At 43.0% G+C, this 19,635-nt stretch overlaps 5 protein-coding genes across 5 annotated transcripts; 2 read left to right on the top strand and 3 right to left on the bottom strand.

The window, feature by feature from the left end:
• Positions 1-259: 259 nt before the first annotated feature.
• On the bottom strand, positions 260-2,128 carry TRIVIDRAFT_60000 (uncharacterized protein; the record flags this gene model as incomplete). The annotated part of the gene is made up of 6 exons (XM_014100692.1): positions 260-693; positions 772-1,380; positions 1,442-1,492; positions 1,573-1,645; positions 1,729-1,899; positions 1,967-2,128. 6 exons carry the CDS (start codon positions 2,126-2,128, stop codon positions 260-262), a joined length of 1,500 nt encoding a protein of 499 aa, XP_013956167.1.
• A 658-nt stretch (positions 2,129-2,786) lies between these two features.
• TRIVIDRAFT_53633 (putative polyketide synthase) lies at positions 2,787-10,553 on the top strand (the record flags this gene model as incomplete). The annotated part of the gene is made up of 8 exons (XM_014100693.1): positions 2,787-3,313; positions 3,367-3,787; positions 3,842-4,055; positions 4,107-4,219; positions 4,271-4,703; positions 4,759-5,208; positions 5,262-8,411; positions 8,482-10,553. 8 exons carry the CDS (start codon positions 2,787-2,789, stop codon positions 10,551-10,553), a joined length of 7,380 nt encoding a protein of 2,459 aa, XP_013956168.1.
• A 589-nt stretch (positions 10,554-11,142) lies between these two features.
• Positions 11,143-14,690, top strand: TVC12 (glycoside hydrolase family 18 protein; the record flags this gene model as incomplete). Its single annotated transcript, XM_014100696.1, has 11 exons — positions 11,143-11,284; positions 11,353-11,955; positions 12,135-12,192; positions 12,259-12,470; positions 12,527-12,737; positions 12,821-13,005; positions 13,148-13,508; positions 13,620-13,738; positions 13,803-14,107; positions 14,163-14,270; positions 14,343-14,690. 11 exons carry the CDS (start codon positions 11,143-11,145, stop codon positions 14,688-14,690), a joined length of 2,652 nt encoding a protein of 883 aa, XP_013956171.1.
• A 179-nt stretch (positions 14,691-14,869) lies between these two features.
• TRIVIDRAFT_70998 (uncharacterized protein) lies at positions 14,870-15,820 on the bottom strand (the record flags this gene model as incomplete). The annotated part of the gene is made up of 1 exon (XM_014100694.1): positions 14,870-15,820. One exon carries the CDS (start codon positions 15,818-15,820, stop codon positions 14,870-14,872), a length of 951 nt encoding a protein of 316 aa, XP_013956169.1.
• Positions 15,821-17,122: 1,302 nt separating this feature from the next.
• On the bottom strand, positions 17,123-17,710 carry TRIVIDRAFT_70997 (uncharacterized protein; the record flags this gene model as incomplete). Its single annotated transcript, XM_014100695.1, has 2 exons — positions 17,123-17,490; positions 17,698-17,710. 2 exons carry the CDS (start codon positions 17,708-17,710, stop codon positions 17,123-17,125), a joined length of 381 nt encoding a protein of 126 aa, XP_013956170.1.
• Between the last annotated feature and the right edge of the window lie 1,925 nt (positions 17,711-19,635).

The raw sequence follows: 19,635 nt of genomic DNA on the forward strand, positions 1-19,635 counted from the left end.
ATAAAAAAAATAAATAAATTATATTATATTAAAAAATAACTTTTTAATTATAATAATAAATAAATTAAAAAATAAATTCATTATTTATATTTTAAAATTATATATTATAAAATTTTAATTATATATAATATTATAAATATTTTAAAATATAATATTATTTTAAAAATACTATAGTTAAATAAATATAAATTTAATATATAATACTATAGAAACATAGTTCGTTACAGTAGTGCTAAACTTATTTAATATATTGCTTAGTTTATAAAGAGTCAATATCTAGCTCTAACTCCCGCCGACGGTGGATTTTAATTCTAGCAACAGGACTAGCAGCATATGTTAATCCTAGTACCATTGGTGCTATATTTGAACCCGGCACCAATTCCCATTCATACTTCAGCAAGAGATGGCAAAGTATAATCTTGATCTCGTAAGCCGCAAAGAAACGTCCAGGGCATGCATGCTCCCCATGCCCAAACGCTAGGTGATCAGGGCTTGTTACCACTAACTGTGCGAACTTTGACTTTTCGGGCTGCTCGCTGATTCTGAGGAATCTGTAGGGGTCCCATTTCTCAGGCTCCTTGTGTAGCTCGGGATCATTCATCCGATATGTGTCAATGGCAATTCTGTCTCCCACTTTAAGAGCAAGACCATTGGATAGTGTAAGAGGCTTCTCAGCACGTCGTCGCATAGATGCTAAAACCATCATGATCTCTAATTAGCTTGGATTGCGCATTTAGAATCACCAACTATTTTAACTGAGTTCCAACTTACCCAGACCAGGCGGCTTGTGCCGTTGCGACTCTTTGAGGGCGCTGTCTAAGAGCTTCATATCATGTAATGCTGATTTCTTCATACCTGTAGTTCGTAGGACGTGTACAATTTCCTGGCGGATTGGAGCTACGAACTCTGGATTGAGAGCTAGATCTATTATAAATTGTGTGACTAGGTCCGTTGTCGTGTGAATTGCCGCCACAGCTAGCATAAGCTGCATGATAGCAGGATCATAGCCAACCCCTCTAGCAGCGGCCTCCCGATCAGCCCAATCAATCGCGTCGTCGAATTCTGGAATCTTTTCACCAGCAGTCAAAGCAGCAGCACGAGCCACGCGACGCCTGTGGATAGCTGGCATGATGATACGTCGTGATTCATTGAAGCTCGCACGAAGTTCTCTGCACTTTGGTACGAACCAATGGAGGAGCGGGCGCAGAGGACGAGGTATCATGCGCAAGTGGGTACCGGCGACAAAAAAGTTGATCGTGTATTCCTTAGTGGCGCGAAGCCAGTCTTCGTTCCGACAAAGATCTTTACCCAAGAAAACACGGGCTGAAAGTCGTGCAACGACATCGACGATAACTGATTTTAGTTCAATCTCTCGCCACTCTGAAGCAAGTTAGTATGTATCAAATAGGAACCGGACTGGTAAGCTTTCCTTCTGAATCACCCAAATTAATGGAAAGCGAGTGGGTGGCTTCGACAGACATCGGATTTATTACTTGGGCTACATACAGAAAGGCCCTGTCAGTTATACAATCCAGGCTAGCCCAACCACTTTTCCGCTTTAACTTTACTTACCAATAGACTTGGTGAGTTCTTTCCTCACTATCGTCTGAAGAACCGAATCATTGTATGTATGCACTGCTGCACCCTGGAAACCAGGCAGGCTGCCATGAAAATCCTAAGAAGTTGCAGTCAGATATTGTGGCATGCCCAAGGGATACATAGTTATACTTCGCCGAAAGCAGATCCAAAACTAAGCCTTGGATCATTTCTGATTTCGTCGGCCAGCCCGACGGGGAGGAAAACGATCTCGCCCAGATCTGTGATCATGCGATATGGACTTTGAGGGAATAGTGCTCTGCCTTTAGCCAAGAGCTCTTTGCTTCTAAACACGAATGCGGTCTTGAGGGAGATAAGTTAGTTAGAGACCAACCATGTGGCTATTAACATGTTTCAAGACTATGACGACCTTAGACTTGATATCGAGGAGAGAAAATCCATCAACAGGCTTTAGTAGGGGCAAATGCTCCAGATTGCGATGGGTAGGAAAATACAAAAGCACAGGAATACCAGCCAAGATTAATATAACAAGGCATAGGCACAAGATAGGGTTGCTGTGAACCCAGCTCATCAGAGCTAGAAACCTCTGCGAAAGAGCCATCACAGTGTATCATACGGATAAATTAAAACAGATGTGGCAGGACAAAGTTCCTAACCGATAAAAAAGCAATAAAAAGAATCAGGCAAGTGCTGATATTTTGCTGCGTCGCTGCTAGAGTGGTCTTACTTGCAGCGTCAAGAAGCGTACAAAGTCGTTTCAAGTAAATATTTCAAAGGGCGAAGAAAAAGGGCCGTTGGTATTTAAATAAGGTAAACCCCAAAAATAGATCCGTGTTGTGTCTTTTAGTCGCCGACTGTTAGTCGTTTGTAGCAAGTACTGCTTACTACTGAAGTGAACTGATCTTTTTTTTAAAGACGACTTGGAGCGGACTCATTGTTCGGAGTATTGCGGGGTCACTAATTTATTACGTTATGGGCGTATATCTCTTTGTATAATATTCCGACTTCGTGAACCATTCCTACTTTGTGAAAAGCTCCGACAAGAGGATCAAGTTATTTTCCATTTGGATTGGATATCGACTCAGGGTATCCGGTAGCAAGTATAAAAATGCATCGTTCCCGCCGTTTATCTCTCTTATTCAAGCTTCAACTATCAAACAAGCCACTCGCCAAGCATATCTCGTCACCAACCATTTCTGCCAAGAGTAACCGATATAATCAGTGCAATCATGGTATCAAACGCAAGTGATTCTTCCGAGCAGTTTCTCGTGGCCGTGTGTGGCCTTGGTATACGGGCCCCTGGAGGGATTCGGAATGCTGCTGGGTTCTGGGACCTCCTCGTAAATGGAAAGGACGCTAGAGGTCCCATCCCTGAGACAAGGTACAATATTGACGGCTTCAATGACTCACTTGGTGGCGCAAATACTATCAAAACAAGATTTGGCTATTTTATAGACGATGATCTTACCTGTATCGACACGTCTCTATTTTCAATGTCCAGAAAGGAAGTTGAAAGATGTGATCCTCAGCAGAGACTTCTTCTCGAGGTTGCTAGAGAAGCCCTCGAAGATGCAGGCGAGGTCAATTATCGTGGGGAGCGTGTTGGATGCTATGTGGGTACTTTTGGAGATGACTGGGCACAAATTGCTGGAAAGGAAACTCAGCATCAAGGTGGGCTCGGTTATGTTGCCACTGGAAATGGCGATCTCATGCTGTCAAATCGAATTTCCTACGAGTATGACTTGAGAGGTCCAAGGTTTGTTGCAAGATGAGAAGCCTTACAAAAATCTTTCAGCTAATAATTGATAGCATGACCATCAAAACGGGATGCTCTGCGTCTCTTGCTGCCCTCCATGCAGCATGTCAAGCAATTCGACAAGGTGATGCCACCGCGGCCATTGTTGGGGGATCGAGCTTAATTATGACCCCCACGATGACAGCCGCCTTCACCGCTGAAGGAATTCTCTCACCCGAAGGTTCATGTAAGTCATTTGATGCGAGCGCCGATGGATTCGCTAGGGCCGAGGCAATCAACGCAATATACATCAAACCCCTTACAGCAGCAATCCGCGACGGCAACGCAATCAGAGCCGTAATCAGAGCGACAGGTGCAAACAGTGATGGGCATAGCCAGGGACTGTTCACGCCGAACCTAGAGGCACAGGAAGCACTCATGCGGAAGATCTACCAGGATGCTGGTTTAGATCCGGCTCTAACAGGATTCGTCGAGGTAGTTAATTATCTCCCTCGAGACTTTTTGACTCTGACTAATTTGTGCGTTCAGTGCCACGGAACAGGCACAGCAACAGGAGATCCTATAGAGACATCGGCTGTAGGAAATATCTTTGGCGAAAAGGGCGTCTATATTGGCTCTGTGAAACCTAATGTCGGGCATTCTGAGGGAGCCTCAGGCCTCAACAGCTTGATTAAAGCTGTCCTGGCTCTCGAACACAAAATAATTCCCCCAAACATCAAATTTAACAATGCTAATCCCAAAAGTAAGCATTAATATCCTAGTCTATAACTGAGCCTTGCTAATTCAATTCTAGTTCCGTTCGCAGAGAGGAAACTGAAGGTGCCAACAGTCCCAACTCCTTGGCCCAAAGACCGTGCTGAGCGAATCAGCATTAATTCATTTGGTATCGGCGGCACAAATGCCCATGTAAGTTGAGAATTCTCTGGGGCCCTTCATACAGAGCTCATAAATCTACAGGTTGTCCTTGAATCGTACAATCAGCCTGCACCAGCATCGAGTGGAGACACTGAACTGCGTCCAGAACTTTTGATCTTTAGCGCAAATACGGCTGTTTCTTTGAAAGACCAAGTCAATCAATACCAAGAGTTTGTACGGTCGAATCCTGGACTGAGCAACCGTAATCTGGCCTACACACTCTCTATGAGGCGCGAGAAACTTCCCCACAGGGCCTACGGTATAATTCAAGATAAAGAATTTGTTGAGATATCCAGCCTTGTCAAGGCACCAGCCAAGGCACCCAATGTGTATCTAATTTTCAGCGGACAAGGGGCTCAATGGCCTGAGATGGGAAAGGAGCTGGCTCTCACAGATGCGCCTTTCTGTGACGATCTTCGTAAAATGGACGGCATTCTTAGGCAATTAGCTCACCCTCCGAGCTGGTCTCTGATAGGTAAGAGGAAAATATTTCAGGAAATATTGACGGAGAGTGCTGACAACTTCGACAGAGGAACTGCTTAAGCCGGCCGAAACCAGTAAGATTGGTACTGCGGAATTATCTCAGCCATTATGTACCGCTATTCAAATTGCCCTTGTCAACAAGATCCGGTCAGTAGGCATCAAACCTGCGGCTGTTACGGGCCACTCCAGCGGTGAGATCGCAGCTGCATATGCTACGGGTGCAATAACCATGGAGGCGGCCATCATCTTCGCATATTATCGTGGTTATGTGGCAAAGCAGCAGACACTCCGGGGATCTATGGCTGCTGTTGGCTTAGGGCCGCAAGAAGTCAACAAATTTCTAGTTGATGGCGTGGTAGTTGCTTGCGAAAACAGTCCAAAGAGCTGCACTATATCTGGAGACTTGGAAAAAGTTTTCACTGTCATTTCTCAGATCAAGGCTGAAATGCCCGACACACTAGCTCGGCCACTAAAGGTTGATATGGCATATCATTCTCGTATGTAATACTGATTTTACTTTTGCTTGTCCTTATTACTGACGTTGACCTAGATCATATGACAGCCCTTGGAAAAGTGTACATAACACTGCTTAAAGACGAGCTGGAGAAGTTAGGAAAGTGGTCTAACAATGCGACAACTGCATTCATATCCAGTGTAACAGGTGGCTCTTTGGATGACAACTTCATTTTCGGCCCGGAATATTGGCGAACGAATTTAATATCTCCTGTTCACTTTACGGCAGCAGTGACAAAGCTTCTTGATCTTCATGGGGATGGCGTGTTCCTAGAGGTTGGGCCTCACTCAGCGCTGGCTGGCCCTTTAAGGCAGATTTGCGCAGATGCTTCTCGGACGTGTAATTATGCAACATGTTTAACCCGTGGAGAAAATGCGGTAAAGGCGCTGTTTTCATCGTTTGGCAAGCTATTCCAGGAGGGCGTTGACATGAACTTTGCCTCTCTCTATCCTGGGGGCAAAGTGCTTACCGATCTTCCAACTTACGCATTCGACCACAGCCTGACTTTATGGTACGAAAGCAGAGTTTCTCAGGCTTGGCGGCTGCGGAAATACGCTCATCACGCTCTACTCGGATCACGGGTTGCTGAGTCGCCGGAGACAGCGCCCCAATGGCGCAATATACTGTCTCTAGACCACGAACCATGGATCATCGATCACAAGGTTAAGCAAGATGTCGTCTTTCCTTTTGCCGGGTACGTAGCGATGGCCGGTGAGGCGGTGAGGCAAATGACGGGCATCGAGACTGGATACAGTATACGACATGCGGTGGCTCATGCTGCTGTAGTTCTCACACTGGAAAAGGGCATCGAATTGATGACTACCCTGCGCCGCCACCAGCTTACAGACTCTGATCACTCGGAATGGTTCGAGTTTACCATCTCATCTTATAATGGTGCCACTTGGATGAAGCATTGCGAAGGGCAAGTCAAGGCACTTGAAGAAGAGTGTACAAGTGACTTAACACGACAAAATTATCCTCGGAGAGTGCCTTCTTCACAGTTCTATGATTACATGTCGGATGTGGGTATCAATTTTGGGCCTGAATTCTGTCGCCTTGAGAACATCACCGCATCGCCAAATGAGGCCCTAGCTTCAGCAGATATTACTGTGCCTAGTAAGGAGCAAAATAAGCCCTACATAATGCATCCAACGGCGATTGATGCTTGTTTCCAGCTTCTGATCCTGTCTTATGCTAAGGGCCTGGGACGGAATGTCACACAGCTATCAGTTCCGACACTCATTGGGAATTTAGATATCCGCAGAGGCGGCGGTTCTCTGGTTGCAAAAGCCTGGGGTTCGACCCAAACAACGACAGAAGGTGTCGAATGTGTCTCGGATGGAAAGCTGGCCCTTCGTCTCACCGGTTTTAAACTAACTGCTCTTGAGGATGGCAATGATGTCAGCTATGATGAGTACGCTGCGGCTAGACTTGAGTGGCTGCCAGATTTTGACTTTGTTGACGTAGCTCCTCTTTTCAAGGCTCCTCCATCTAATCGGGAGGAGATAGCCATGATAGAAGAGCTGACACTTCTTTGTATTATTGAAAGCGCTGAAAAGCTAGAGGGGCTATCTCCAGCACAACCTCATTTCCTCAAGCTACGTGATTGGCTTCATAGAGAGGTACAGAGCGCCAAAGAAGGCAAAAATCTCTTGGTCCCGGATGCTGTAAAATTTCTCACAATGCCACGGGCCGAGCGGAAGGCTTTGATAATCAGTCATCACCGAAAGCTCTCGAATGGAAGCAAATCAGGTCTTGCAGAGGGTATGAAGCGCATGGTCGATAACTATGAGCGCGTCTTCACGGGCGAGGCGGACACTATTGATATTTTAATGGAGGGCGGAGTGCTAGCGGAGCTATACAATGCTATGAGCTTCGGGTATAGCGACTTCGTTAAGCTGATGTCTAGTACAAAACCCAAGCTCCGAATTTTGGAAGTCGGTGCTGGCACCGGTGGCACGACAGAGCTTATCCTGCGCGACTTGATGCATGAAGGGGGTCTTCCTCGATACTCTAGTTACACCTTTACCGATGTTTCCGCTGGTTTCTTCCCATTAGCCAAAGAGCGTTTTGCCTATGCCTCCAATATGGAGTACAAGGTGTTCGACATCTCCAAGGACCCTCTTGAACAGGAGCTCCCAGAATCGTCATATGACGTGATTTTTGCTGCGAACGTTGTGCACGCTACTCCCTCGCTAAAAGATACTCTAAGTAACCTCAACAAGGTGCTGAAGCCGGGTGGTATTCTCGTACTGACAGAAATCTGCACCGAGTTGCGGTCGCCAACATACATCTTTGGTAATTTTATTGGTTGGTGGTTGGGCGAGGATGACGGACGTCGCTATACACCTTATGTGCCCCCCTCCCGATGGCATGATGAACTACTTGCCTCAGGTTATACTGGGGTAGAGACCGCAGTATATGACGAAGAAGCACCGTATATGTGTTGCACTACAATTATGTCAAGGAAAGTTCGTGAATTACAACCGCGGGCGAAAACCGTATCTCTCATCACCACGGATGTTAAGGGTGATATTGCTACGGCACTAGCCCAGGCGTTGAAAAATGCAAAATACAGTGTTACGCCTGTGAGATTGGGTGATCAGTTGCCCGAGGGTCAAGATATAATCTCCTGCGTCGATATTGAGAGGAACTTTTTTGAGAACATTCAAGAAGATGACTTCTATGCTTTCAGAGAGATTATTCGCTCTCAAACTACTGAGCAAAATCTCCTGTGGCTAACAAGTCCTGTTCAGATCAAATGCAAAGACCCACGCTCAGCGCAGACGATCGGAGCTGCCAGGACTATCCGAACAGAATTAGCGGTCCCTTTTCATACGCTGGAAATAAGTATAGCAGAGCCGAACTTCAACGACCTCGTGTTAAAGGTGTTCAATAAGATTCTGCAAGAAGAAGATGATGACTACCTCGTTTCTGATAAAGAGTTTGTTGTCGATAATGGTACTATTTGTATTGGACGTTATCATCCCTTCTCTTTGCAGGATGAGCTCTCGCAGAAGAGTATCGCCGGGCATGAGACTATCAAGTCTTTGCAAATCGGGAAGATTGGGAGCATTGAATCTCTGTACTGGGCAGAGCAAGCGCTACCAAAAGAAATTCCCGCCGATACCATTGAAGTTGAGCCAAAATCCATTGGTCTTAATCTTAAGGATGTTCTCACTGCTAGTAAGTAACGCTTCCTTCTTGTAAATCGTCAATAGTGTTGAAAGAAACCGACTAACATAGAATACTTTAGTGGGAGTCATTAACCCTGTGGGTAGTGTCCAAATGGAACTCGGTATTGAACTTGGCGGAGTCGTCACCCGCGTCGGCGCGGACGTCGATGAGTTCAAGATTGGTGATCGTGTCTTCGCATTTGCTCCCGAAGGATGTTTGGCTACAAAGGCAATTTTGCAACGATATCACGCTGCAAAACTGCCAGACAGTCTTAGCTTCCAGGATGCTGCTGGTGTACCCGTCGTGTTCGCGACCGTGATACATGGTCTCATCAATATTGGTAATCTCCAAAAGGGCCAGACTGTTCTAATCCATGCAGGCTGTGGTGGCGTCGGATTGGCTGCTATCCAGATTTGCCGGATGATAGGCGCTGAGATGTTTGTGACAGTTGGGAGCCAGGATAAAGTCGACTACCTCGTGAAGACGTACGGAATTGCTCGTAATCGCATCTTCAACTCTCGTGATGAGACTTTCCTGGATGGCATCATGAAGGAGACAGGAAATCGCGGCGTTGATTTAGTTCTCAACTCTTTGACTGGCCCTTTGTTGCACGCGTCATGGAAATGCGTAGCAGAGTTCGGTATCATGGTTGAAATCGGAAAGCGTGACCTTCTCGGATACGGAAAGTTGGATCTCAATCCTTTCATCGGAAGTCGCCAATACGTTGGTTTCGATGGAGTTCAGTTCGCCCGAAAGCGACCAAGGTATTTCCGACAGTTGCTGGAACAATTCCTCAAATATCGGGAGCAGGGACATATCCATCCAATTTCCGAACAGACTCATTTTCACGCCAGCGATGTTATCAATGCATTCCGCCACCTGCAACATGGCAGTCACATTGGCAAAGTCATCGTCTCAATGGACGACGCAACCGCTTGTGTGGAAGCCAAGCCGCTGGCCAAAGGTATCACTTTCGATCCTAAAGCAAGATACCTCTTAACGGGAGGCCTAGGAGGTCTTGGAAAGGCAATGTCCACATGGCTAGTTGAGCATGGCGCCCGCTCATTGACTATTCTCTCTCGGAGTGCTGGTGTTACTGAAGAAAGCAAGTCCGCTATCAAAGAACTCGAGTCGCTTGGTGCAGAGGTTATTACTATCGCCGGTGGCGTTGAAGATATGAAGATCGTTGAGGCGGCCGTCAATTCGTCAACGAAACCGATCAAGGGTGTTTTCCACCTAGCAATGGTGCTGAGAGATAGCCCTATGGTCGATATGACTTGGAATCAGTGGGATGAAGTAACAAAGCCCAAAGTCAATGGTGCGTGGAACTTACACCACGCACTAAAAGACCATTCTCTAGACTTTTTCTGGCTAGCCAGCTCTGTCGTCACTGTCGTTGATCAACCAGGCCAGGGCAACTATAGCGCCTCCAACACTTTCCTCGAGGCCTTCACCCAATACAGAGTCAGGCTTGGTTTACCAACTGCCATTTTAAACATCTGTCCTATTAAGGGTGTGGGTTTTGTAGCAGAAAGTGCTGTTGCGCAGCGAAACACTAAGGCACAGGGTATTTATTTCCTTGGTGAGAGAAAGTACCTTGATTACCTTGAGCACTCAATTTTTGCCGCAAAAGGAAACACCAGCGATCATGAATCTGCTCCCTCTAGCCAGCCTCCAAAGGCTTGGAAGAATGACAGTCAGATTGTTATGGGTCTCCGATCCGAGCTGCATCTGGAAGATCCGAACAATCGCTGTAATTGGAGGCGTGACCGACGAATGGGAGCCTATCACAATATTCGAAGCCAGCAAGACGAAGCGGCAGGTGGTGACTCAAATGCACTCAAGGCGTTCTTGGCCAAAGCGTCAGAAAACCCGGATATCCTCGCAGATAAGTCAAATCACGAATTTTTGGCTTTGGAAATAGGTGCAAAGGTGTATGATTTTATGCTTAAGCCAGGTGAGGAGGTAGATACGAGTCTGAGTTTGACTCAGATTGGACTTGATTCGTTGATGGCTACCGAGCTAAGGCGATGGTTTAGACAGCTGCTGGGTCTTCACATTAGTGTGCTTGAAATCATGGCGTCAGGGTCTTTGTTGCGACTGGCAGAGATAGCTTCGGAGAGCTTGAAAAACAAGTATACGGGAGCCTAGGGTGAATTTGGTGTCTACCAAATAGAATTGCCCAAAAAGAAATGTATAATAACAAGTAGAACTGCAGCAGTTAGACTAAGATACGAATGATAATATAATAACGTTTAGTTATTTACCTGGAAACTTCATTACGATTTCCATTTCCTAATCTTAATGTTTTGAAAATTCGCTATCTTCACGTAGAGACTTATTGTAGCTTTTACACATATAACGTTTAGACAACGTGAATTTTTGTTAGTTGAATATAGCCTTTTTCACGCAATATATACTGTTTTCAGTAGGAATACCCATACCGGAGATTAGGATGAAAAGTCTTCAAGCTGTTCGGCTGATTTCCGTGCGGAGTATTGGCCCATTCTAGCATGATTTTTAGTTTATGCCCATGTCTCTATATTCTGTGCGTCTATAGTCATGGCAAGCAAAAGATGACCTCCGTATGCAGGTACATGATCTATATGTATATATGGGCCCTACAGTTAATGATACTACGTACTTGAGTACGCTGGATGTCCCAGGAATTCTACATTTCGGCGCTCCAAGGCGGTCTTTGCCTGTGGTCTTTCCCTCTGCCCTCATAGGCCCATTCATAATGTTGTTTCAAACTTCGATTTTGTTCTTGCTGTCTTTGCTCCCATCAATTGTTGTGGTCCAGGCACAGAGTTGTAGTGCTTCCAATCCATGCAAGACTGGATGCTGCAGCAAGTTCGGATTTTGTGGACTTGGCCCAGACTGTAAGACATACCATTCTCATTCAACTGGTGCTGAGAATTCTAGAGAACTTAACTAATGTGGAATTCAGATTGTGCTTCAAAAATCTGCGTTGCAAACTGTGACAGGAAAGCGGAGTGCGATCCTGGTGGTTACGGAGCCGCCTATGTCAACCATACAACATGCCCTCTCGACGTTTGCTGCTCCAAATGGGGTTTCTGCGTTTTGACACAGGAATTTTGTGGAGATAAAAAAGTGACTCAGCCTTCATGTTCTACTACCTTTCACAAGTTCGAGCGCGTTGTAGGCTACTATGAGGGCTGGGCAATGCAACGCGAGTGCAATGTTTTTAATCCAGAGAAGATTCCTCTGGGGGTCTACACGCATCTTAACTACGCCTTTGCCACAATAGATCCCAAGACATTTGAAGTACTGCCAGCCACGGTAGAGGATCAACAGGATACTTACGATCGAGTCACATGGCTAAAGAAGAGAGATCCTGATCTGAAAGTATTTATCGCTATCGGAGGGTGGACTTTCAACGATGAGGGTCAACCGACCAGAAACACGTTCTCGAATATTGCCAATAACCCACAGAATCAAAAGGCATTCACCAAATCTCTGATTAGCTTTATGTCTACGTATGACTTTGATGGCGTTGACTTGGACTGGGAATATCCAGAGGCCCCAGACCGTGGGGGCATTGGAGCGGATTATGATAATTTCCCAAAATTCCTATCTAACCTGAAATCGTCTTTGAAGGCTACCGGCGGCCGAGATAGATTAAGCGTCACACTTCCAGCCTCATACTATGCGTTGCCAAACATCTTTAGCATGCATTAGTAGAAATATTCGTGCTGACAAAACACTCAGGGTACCTCCAGCACTTTGAGATCAAAAAGATGGCAAAGATTGTTGATTTTTTCAACGTGTGAGTTAGACTTAGCCGTCCCCAATCCTACCCCCTTTATTTCCATTAGCTAACAATTTACCAAAGGATGTCCTACGACCTGCACGGCGTTTGGGATATGCCAAACAAATGGGTAGGGCCTTATTTGAATGCCCACACCAACTTAACCGAGATAAAAGATGCACTCGATCTTTTGTGGCGGAATAACATCCCCTATGATAAAGTTAACATGGGTCTAGCGTTTTATGGACGTGGTTTCACGGCAGCTGACCCCAAATGCCTAACCCCTGGTTGTCGGTGTATGTGATAGCCTCGCTTCAACAAGAAAGACCACTGCTAATATTGTGATTCATAGATGCATCCGGCTCAGAACCGTGGATGTGCAGCCACGAAGTTGGAATCGTGTTCAACTCCGAGATATCTGACATCATGCAATCACAAAATGCCACGCCCGTTCTATATAAAGATGCAGCCGTGAAAGTTCTCACGTATAATACTAACCAGTGGGTGGCGTTTGATGATGAAGAAACACTAGGTCTGAAGTTAAATTTCGCAAAATCCAAATGGTGAGCCTCCTTTAGGAGTAATAGAGTCTCTGGAGAATGAGTTTTACGGTTTCCTGGTCGGATAGTGACTGACCTTCTCTCAGCTTGGGAGGTGTCATGGTCTGGGCCGTATCCCACGAGACTGAGAATGCGACCTATTCAACCGCGTTAGGAAAACTTGCTCAGAGATCTACGACCTCACTAATCAACATTGGAATCGACAACGGAGTGCATCAGTATGAGCGTGTTCAGAATCATCCACAGTGCAAATGGTCTAATTGTGGTGAAGGTGTGTTTTACCCCTCCCCTTGGCTCTCTTTGGCGATCTGCCTGTGTCTTTTACGGGTTCTATACTCAGTCCTTAATGCCTCAAAATGACTCCATGGATTTCTTTTATATTTGCTCCTTATTCTTCTTCATATGATATTTAGTTCTCGCCGAGTTTTTGTTGACCAGTCGACCACAAGGTTGCCCTGCTGGGTGGTCTCCAATTCAACGGAGCGATCCCAATGCGCGCAATGGCGAGATCATGATCGACGATCAGGGTTGTGAAGGCCAAGGTTCCCATTATCTGTGTGGCCTTGGCTTCAGGGCGTGGAATGATGAAATAGCCGCGGCATCCTTGGGCGGTGGGTTGGGATCAGTGCTATGCCAGACGCAGGTGCAGAGCGGTTACTGTGAAGATTTATCCGACGAGCCTGATAATGGATTTCCTGAAAAGCGAACTGAGACTAGGGATTATCCTTGGACAACAAGTGTGGCACCTACAGCAGAACCCTTGTTTCTCAACCTGTGAGTCAAAAAAAAAAAAAAAAAAAAAAGACATTTCATCGTATTTCGTTAACATGAGGCTGACTATCTCCAGTACCGTCAAGTAAATGATTGGCCCTACATTGATATTAGATTCAACGAGATCTATTCGCAAGTCTTCCTTTTCCCCGGCCCAGGCTGCACAAACTTCGTCCTTCGCGTAGAGGATCGGTGGAACCAAAGGAGAAACGGTGACTTGGAAAATGTAGTTAGTAAGTGAGCTCTGAGTTTCGATTGAACAACTTTCTTAAGATGCCTTCTCTAACAAGAATGTAGCCGAGCATCTCGTTGAACTACAAACGGTAAAGATGTGGTATACAGCCGCAATTCAAGGCGTTTTAGCTACTGAGCTGGGTGTCCCAGCGCTGCCTAACCCAGCTGGCCCTATAGATCCATCATTTTTCATGGTTACCTTGCCCCGCGCAAATGGACCTTTTCTCTTCAACCCCCCTCCCCCACCTCCAACTGGTGGTCCGCTGTTGTCGACAATGGAGGCCCGATTATTCAATGCTCTAGGTAGCGTGGCGAATTGGGGAAGCTTCCTTCTCGCAGATAGCGAATTGAACTGTCTCAAAGAAAAAGTAACTAATCCTCCTATCCCCTCTAACATCAATGATATGCTAACTCTCTTCTTAGCTTTGGAATGACAAAACAAAACATTTTATTGGTGAAACTATGATGAGAGACATGGCCCGTTCAACAGATTCTGCGGATGCGAATATCGCACTGAATAGTATTCGTAATGTAAGTGTCTCCAGTACCGTACATTGGACAGACTTTATTTTGAGAGCCTAATATCCTGATACAATTCTCCAGCTTGTGGTGATCGTGAGCTTCCTCAACCATCCAACAGTCCACAACTACATGGCAGCCATCGTAATGGACTTCCGAAGAGAGTTGAGAATAGGTGAACGAGTTCATTTTGGGTTAACAGGGACAACAGTTGCAGCAGTGGATAGTTTCACTAACTATTTCGGGAGCCTGATGACAAGAATCGATACGCGAGTTGCGAATTGGGCGGCGCGGTGGTTAAACGTAATTGATGCGACATGGAATGGCGTTAACACTCCAGCTGGAATCCAAATCAGGAGTGCTAGTGCCTCCCTCCGCACCCAGGCTCAAAATGCGGCGGTCAATACCCAAGGTTTCTTTGATCCTGTATGAATACTTTAATTTTATAGCAATCCCAGAGCGTCAGCTACAATAGCTATAATAGAATTTACAGAAATTGATGAGCCTAATAGAATCCAAGGAGATAATGAACAATCAGTTTTCATGATTTTAAAGGATTATATACCATTTCCTTTTCTCATGGCATAATTTATAATGCTCCACTACACACTTTAGAATAAAACCATTGTATTCGAAGATGCAGCACGGGATGCCCGTCTGATCTCATTACTAGTGCGTGCTAATGTACTCCACCATCGCATGGTATCCCAGTTTTTCTTGTCTTCTTCTACCAAAGATTGCCAGTCGGTGGTAACGTAGCCCAAAGCACTCTCGAAAAAAAGGAACCGTAATGACCTCAATCGGATGCGGATCCAAGGAGGGAATTCTTGCACATCCCCCTCCTCCCTGTCGATGGCGGTTTCTCGATCCAGGATCCATACCCAGTTATCGCGGAGAATCTGTGCCACTTGCTCGCTTTCAGGGCTAAATATGGGAAGAGGCACCACTGGCGGGGTGTCTGCTGGAAGCCCCTCGAGCATTTCAAGGACTCTTCCGTCAATTATCAAGCAAGTCTCATAGCGCATGTTTCTCCGGCGGTCCTCCTCGTACTGCGGGCCGGTGTTGATGTTGAAAGACTCTACTCTAGCGGCGAAGTCTCGGCCAATGGGACTGAAATCCTCGCTGCCTTCTGGCTCGGTAATCATTTCCTGGGCGTCTGGGTATTCTTCTACCACCTCATTCCACATTCGCGCTGCGACTTCATTCGTAACATCAGGTTCACCAGGCGCTGGCATATAGTCTGGGTATTCCTCCCATCTGGCTGCCTCGTCGTCGCTGTTATAACGCGAGTCCCTAGCCTCCCATCTGAGCCATTTCTCAAGGCGATTCAGGCCCTCAGCAAAACGAGCATCGGTCCCGTCGCCAAAAACGGCACGGTAAATGAAGAATCCCCATCCGTATGGGACGCGAGGGTCAAAATTTTCCGGTTGGATAGCTTCCAGGTCACCCCGAATTGGCCTGTTATTTTCAATGGATGATTTTGAGGGATTGTCTGGATACACAGGGTCGGTGAGATCCCGCGAAATGGGCTCAAAAACTGGCTGGGCCCGTGATGATGACATGTTCAAAGAATCGGAACCGTGGAGGATTTGCCAAACTAAGGTTCGCAATCAACTACACGGGAAACGAGGGGGCATATAAATACGCCTATTTTCTAGCTTGGCACCAGTTCATGCATAAAAAGCGGACCAAGACGGGCTGTTGCTGTTGGTTCCTCTCAGGGTTCCATACGCTACAGTAGTTAAGTGCAAGGAAGTTTTTGCTGGATTAGCATTAGCGCCGTCTACTTTTATTAACCAATTTGATGGCATGGGACTTTTGCTTAGAAAGAGTGCTTTTGTGAAGACAATTTGGCATCAGCTCATCTTTAATGCCACAAAGCAGCATTGTCTTGCCCTTTCCCGGATCTCCCTTAATCCAGAGTAATCTATTTTGCTCATTATCATGCCACTGTTTGAAGGCCTGATTCTCGAAATCCAATTGTAAGATTCTTTAAGAAGTCCACCCTTTGTCTGTTGGATGCGTATTTTGTCATCGCGGGGATCGGTCGGCCTCAGATCTTTCAGGCATTGATCCTTTTGGTCCGTCACGGTATTTTGTATATTGCCCTGATAGGCGGTGAAGTTATCTCCGAAGTTGTTGTTGTTGTTGGCGATATTTCGTGGGTCTAAGCGTGCGGAAATCATGATTGGAATTTTGCGAAAGAGAAAATGCACAGATTCTCGACACCTGAAGCTGTTGGGCTTGCAGCCTTGCATTCGGCTCTTGTGATGGACATGTAAGCCAACCCCTCACTCCAGCATGGCGTATATAACCAATCATATCCTCTATAGTTTTTTAAGGCTATTCAGCTGTTCTGTATTATCAAATGCTACAATAGTATTTAAATACAAAGGAATGCCTACCTACATGTATTCAGCAGCAGGCGACTACCGTGTCACATATCATAGCGAGATACATACAGAGGAAATTATTTCTTCTCCGCCACCAATGTATTTTAAATTACACATACTTGGTACTATCAATACTCTTTTCTACTACCTCTACCATCGCTAAATTCCGCTATATTGTTATTATTACTATATGTGTTTTTAAATTCGAGACACGGGATGCTACCTACAAAATACATACACCTCATAATTACTAATTTACTATACTTTACTGATACTTGCCTCTCCGCATACATGTATTTGATGCAGGAGATAGTTCGTCCACCTAAGCGAGATAAAACTGTGTTGCAGGAAAAATCACAATATATTTCCATAAAACTTGGAGGTGAAGCATCAAAATAATACCTAATAATATGGATAATCATAAGCCCGCATCAGCCAGACATTGTTTTTATAGCCACAAAGCATGACGCTTCAAGCATAGCCCGCATCCTTTGCAATTCTGTCCAACAGTCTATGCAGCCTCACAGCATCTTTAAAATCGGCAACATCCTTGTCGCCGCGAGCATAAGCCTCATACAAATAAGCCGTGTTCTGACCGGGAAACTGCACGCCCTCAATGTGCGCCGGCGTCTTCACCTGCCAGTCAACAACCCTCGGCTCCTTGTCCTCGGTCGTCTTGATGCGAATCTCCCGCTGACCGCTGCCCATCTGCAGTCCTCTGTTAACGGTGAACTCAATCTCGCCTTCGGTGCCGGAGATGGTCCAGTGCAAGTTCTTGCCAAGGAGCTGGCCCAGTCGGTGGTAGTTGACGCTAGCGATTGCGCCGCTCTCGAGGATACCTTAGACAAACATGTAATCCGGGGCAGTCTTATGATAGGCTGGATTCACAATCTGGCCGGTTTTTAAATCCATAATCTTCATCAAGGGAAATTCCTTAGCAAATGATGCCTTAAGCATAGCAAAGCCACCCAGCACGTAGAGGAAGGTGTCCAAAACTGGTGTAACTTTAGTCTCCTTCACTATACATCAAATACAAATGGACTTACAGTAAGCATACATTATATCTTCCCCTAAAAAGGGACTTAGCATATTTTAAAATCAGCACTAAAAATATTCTTTAATAATTCTAGTCTTACCGTTTTACTACTAGCTTTTTTATGTTGTATAGTTTTTTTTTATTTTTCTATTGGTTTTTAAAATGGCGTTATATATTTACCCTTTATTATAAGTATTTCAAATGTTAAAAGGATGCTGTAAGTAAGCTAATTATGACACTATGGAAAGACTTTTTTTTTCTTATTTTAAAGATATATTATAAAGAGGAAGCTATATATTTATAACTGCACTTTATTAACGCTTCCTTAACTTTGTGGAATAGTACACCTGTAGGCTTATATAAGACCACCCCGAATGCTCTTTGCTGAACTCTTTATAAATGTCTTTTTATAAAAGCTTTTTCTCTCCCTTCATTAAATTAATAAGTAATTTTTTCTCCTTTTGACTAAATTAAATATTGGGTGTATTTTTTGTCCTTTTGTTGATCGGTTTTTAAGGCGTTGTTTGGAACGTACGCTGAGGAGATTTGCTTTCCCAGCGGCCTTCTACGCTTAAGAGATATATAATGCTGCCTTTTTAGCCCTCCTCTGCGTTTATTGTGTATATAGAACTTTCTTTTTGGCCGTCTGTACTAGGTGGGTTAACTAATAAGCAGGCTTACTAAGCCCTTGCCTCTCTATATTAAAAAAGCAGACATATAACTTATATTTTATAACAATATATATTTAACTATTTTAACTTTACAGGTATAAAATAACACTATATTAAAAGATTTTAAGAAAAAAATTTAAAATATATATAAAATTATTAATAAAAATTTTGTAATATGAATTTTAGTATATTTAAATATATAATTTAAAAAAAATATTTATATTTTAACTTAATAAATGAAGTACTTTAATAAATAAAGTATATTAATTTTATACTTTATAATAATAATATATAGTTAGTTTTTTATTAAAAAAATAAAAAATATATTTAAAATACTTTTAATTTTTAATTAATTTATTATAAATTTAATTTTTTAATAACTATTTAATAAACTAATATATAATAAACCGGGCCTATATATTAATATAGGTTAGCTATTTTTAAAGGATAAACTTTTAGGTTTTAGGTTTTATATTAGCGGAGCGGTTAAGTCAGTTATAAATATAGTTTTATTAATATTATATAGTTAATAAATATAGTAGTTAAATTTAATTTAATTATTATATTAATAACTAATTATTTAAGCTATTTAAAGAAACGTAAGAATATAAACTTATATACTTAGTTATTTTAAATTAAATTAATAATTTAAGTATTAATTTATATTTAAATTAATAATTATTTTATTAATCCTTTATTAAATTAAAAAGTTATATTTTAATCCTCTTTTAATTAATTAAAAAATTAAAATTAATTTAGCTTAAGCTAATTTATTAACTTATTATTATAATTTTAAAAGTTAAGTTATAATATAATATCCCCTTTTTATTAATTTTACCTTTAAGACTTTACTTTTTTTAATATAAATAGCTATTTTTTTTATTTTTTTATTAATTTTTTTTTTATTATATAATATTTATTAACTATTATATTAAGTGTTTATAAAAAATTTTATTTTAAGATAAAATATTAAAATATTCTTTTAAAGATTATTCTTTTTTATTTAATTAAAATAAAAAATTATATTTATTATATTAATAAAAAAAAATATTATTTTTTTAAATATTAAATATTTAAAAAAAACTTTATTTATTATACTAAGTATATAAAAAATAATAAATCCTTATATAATATATATTTTTTATTATTAATATAATTTTAAAAAATTACTATATTTTATATTTAATTTAAAAATACTTTTAAAAAAGTAAAGGAAAAGTATTATACTATTAATAAAAAAATTAAATATTTTTATAAATAAAAATATTTATAGCTTA

The sequence above is a fragment of the Trichoderma virens genome (genome assembly GCF_000170995.1).
Source record: "Trichoderma virens Gv29-8 chromosome Unknown TRIVIscaffold_50, whole genome shotgun sequence".
NCBI classification, from domain to species: Eukaryota; Fungi; Ascomycota; class Sordariomycetes; order Hypocreales; family Hypocreaceae; genus Trichoderma; species Trichoderma virens.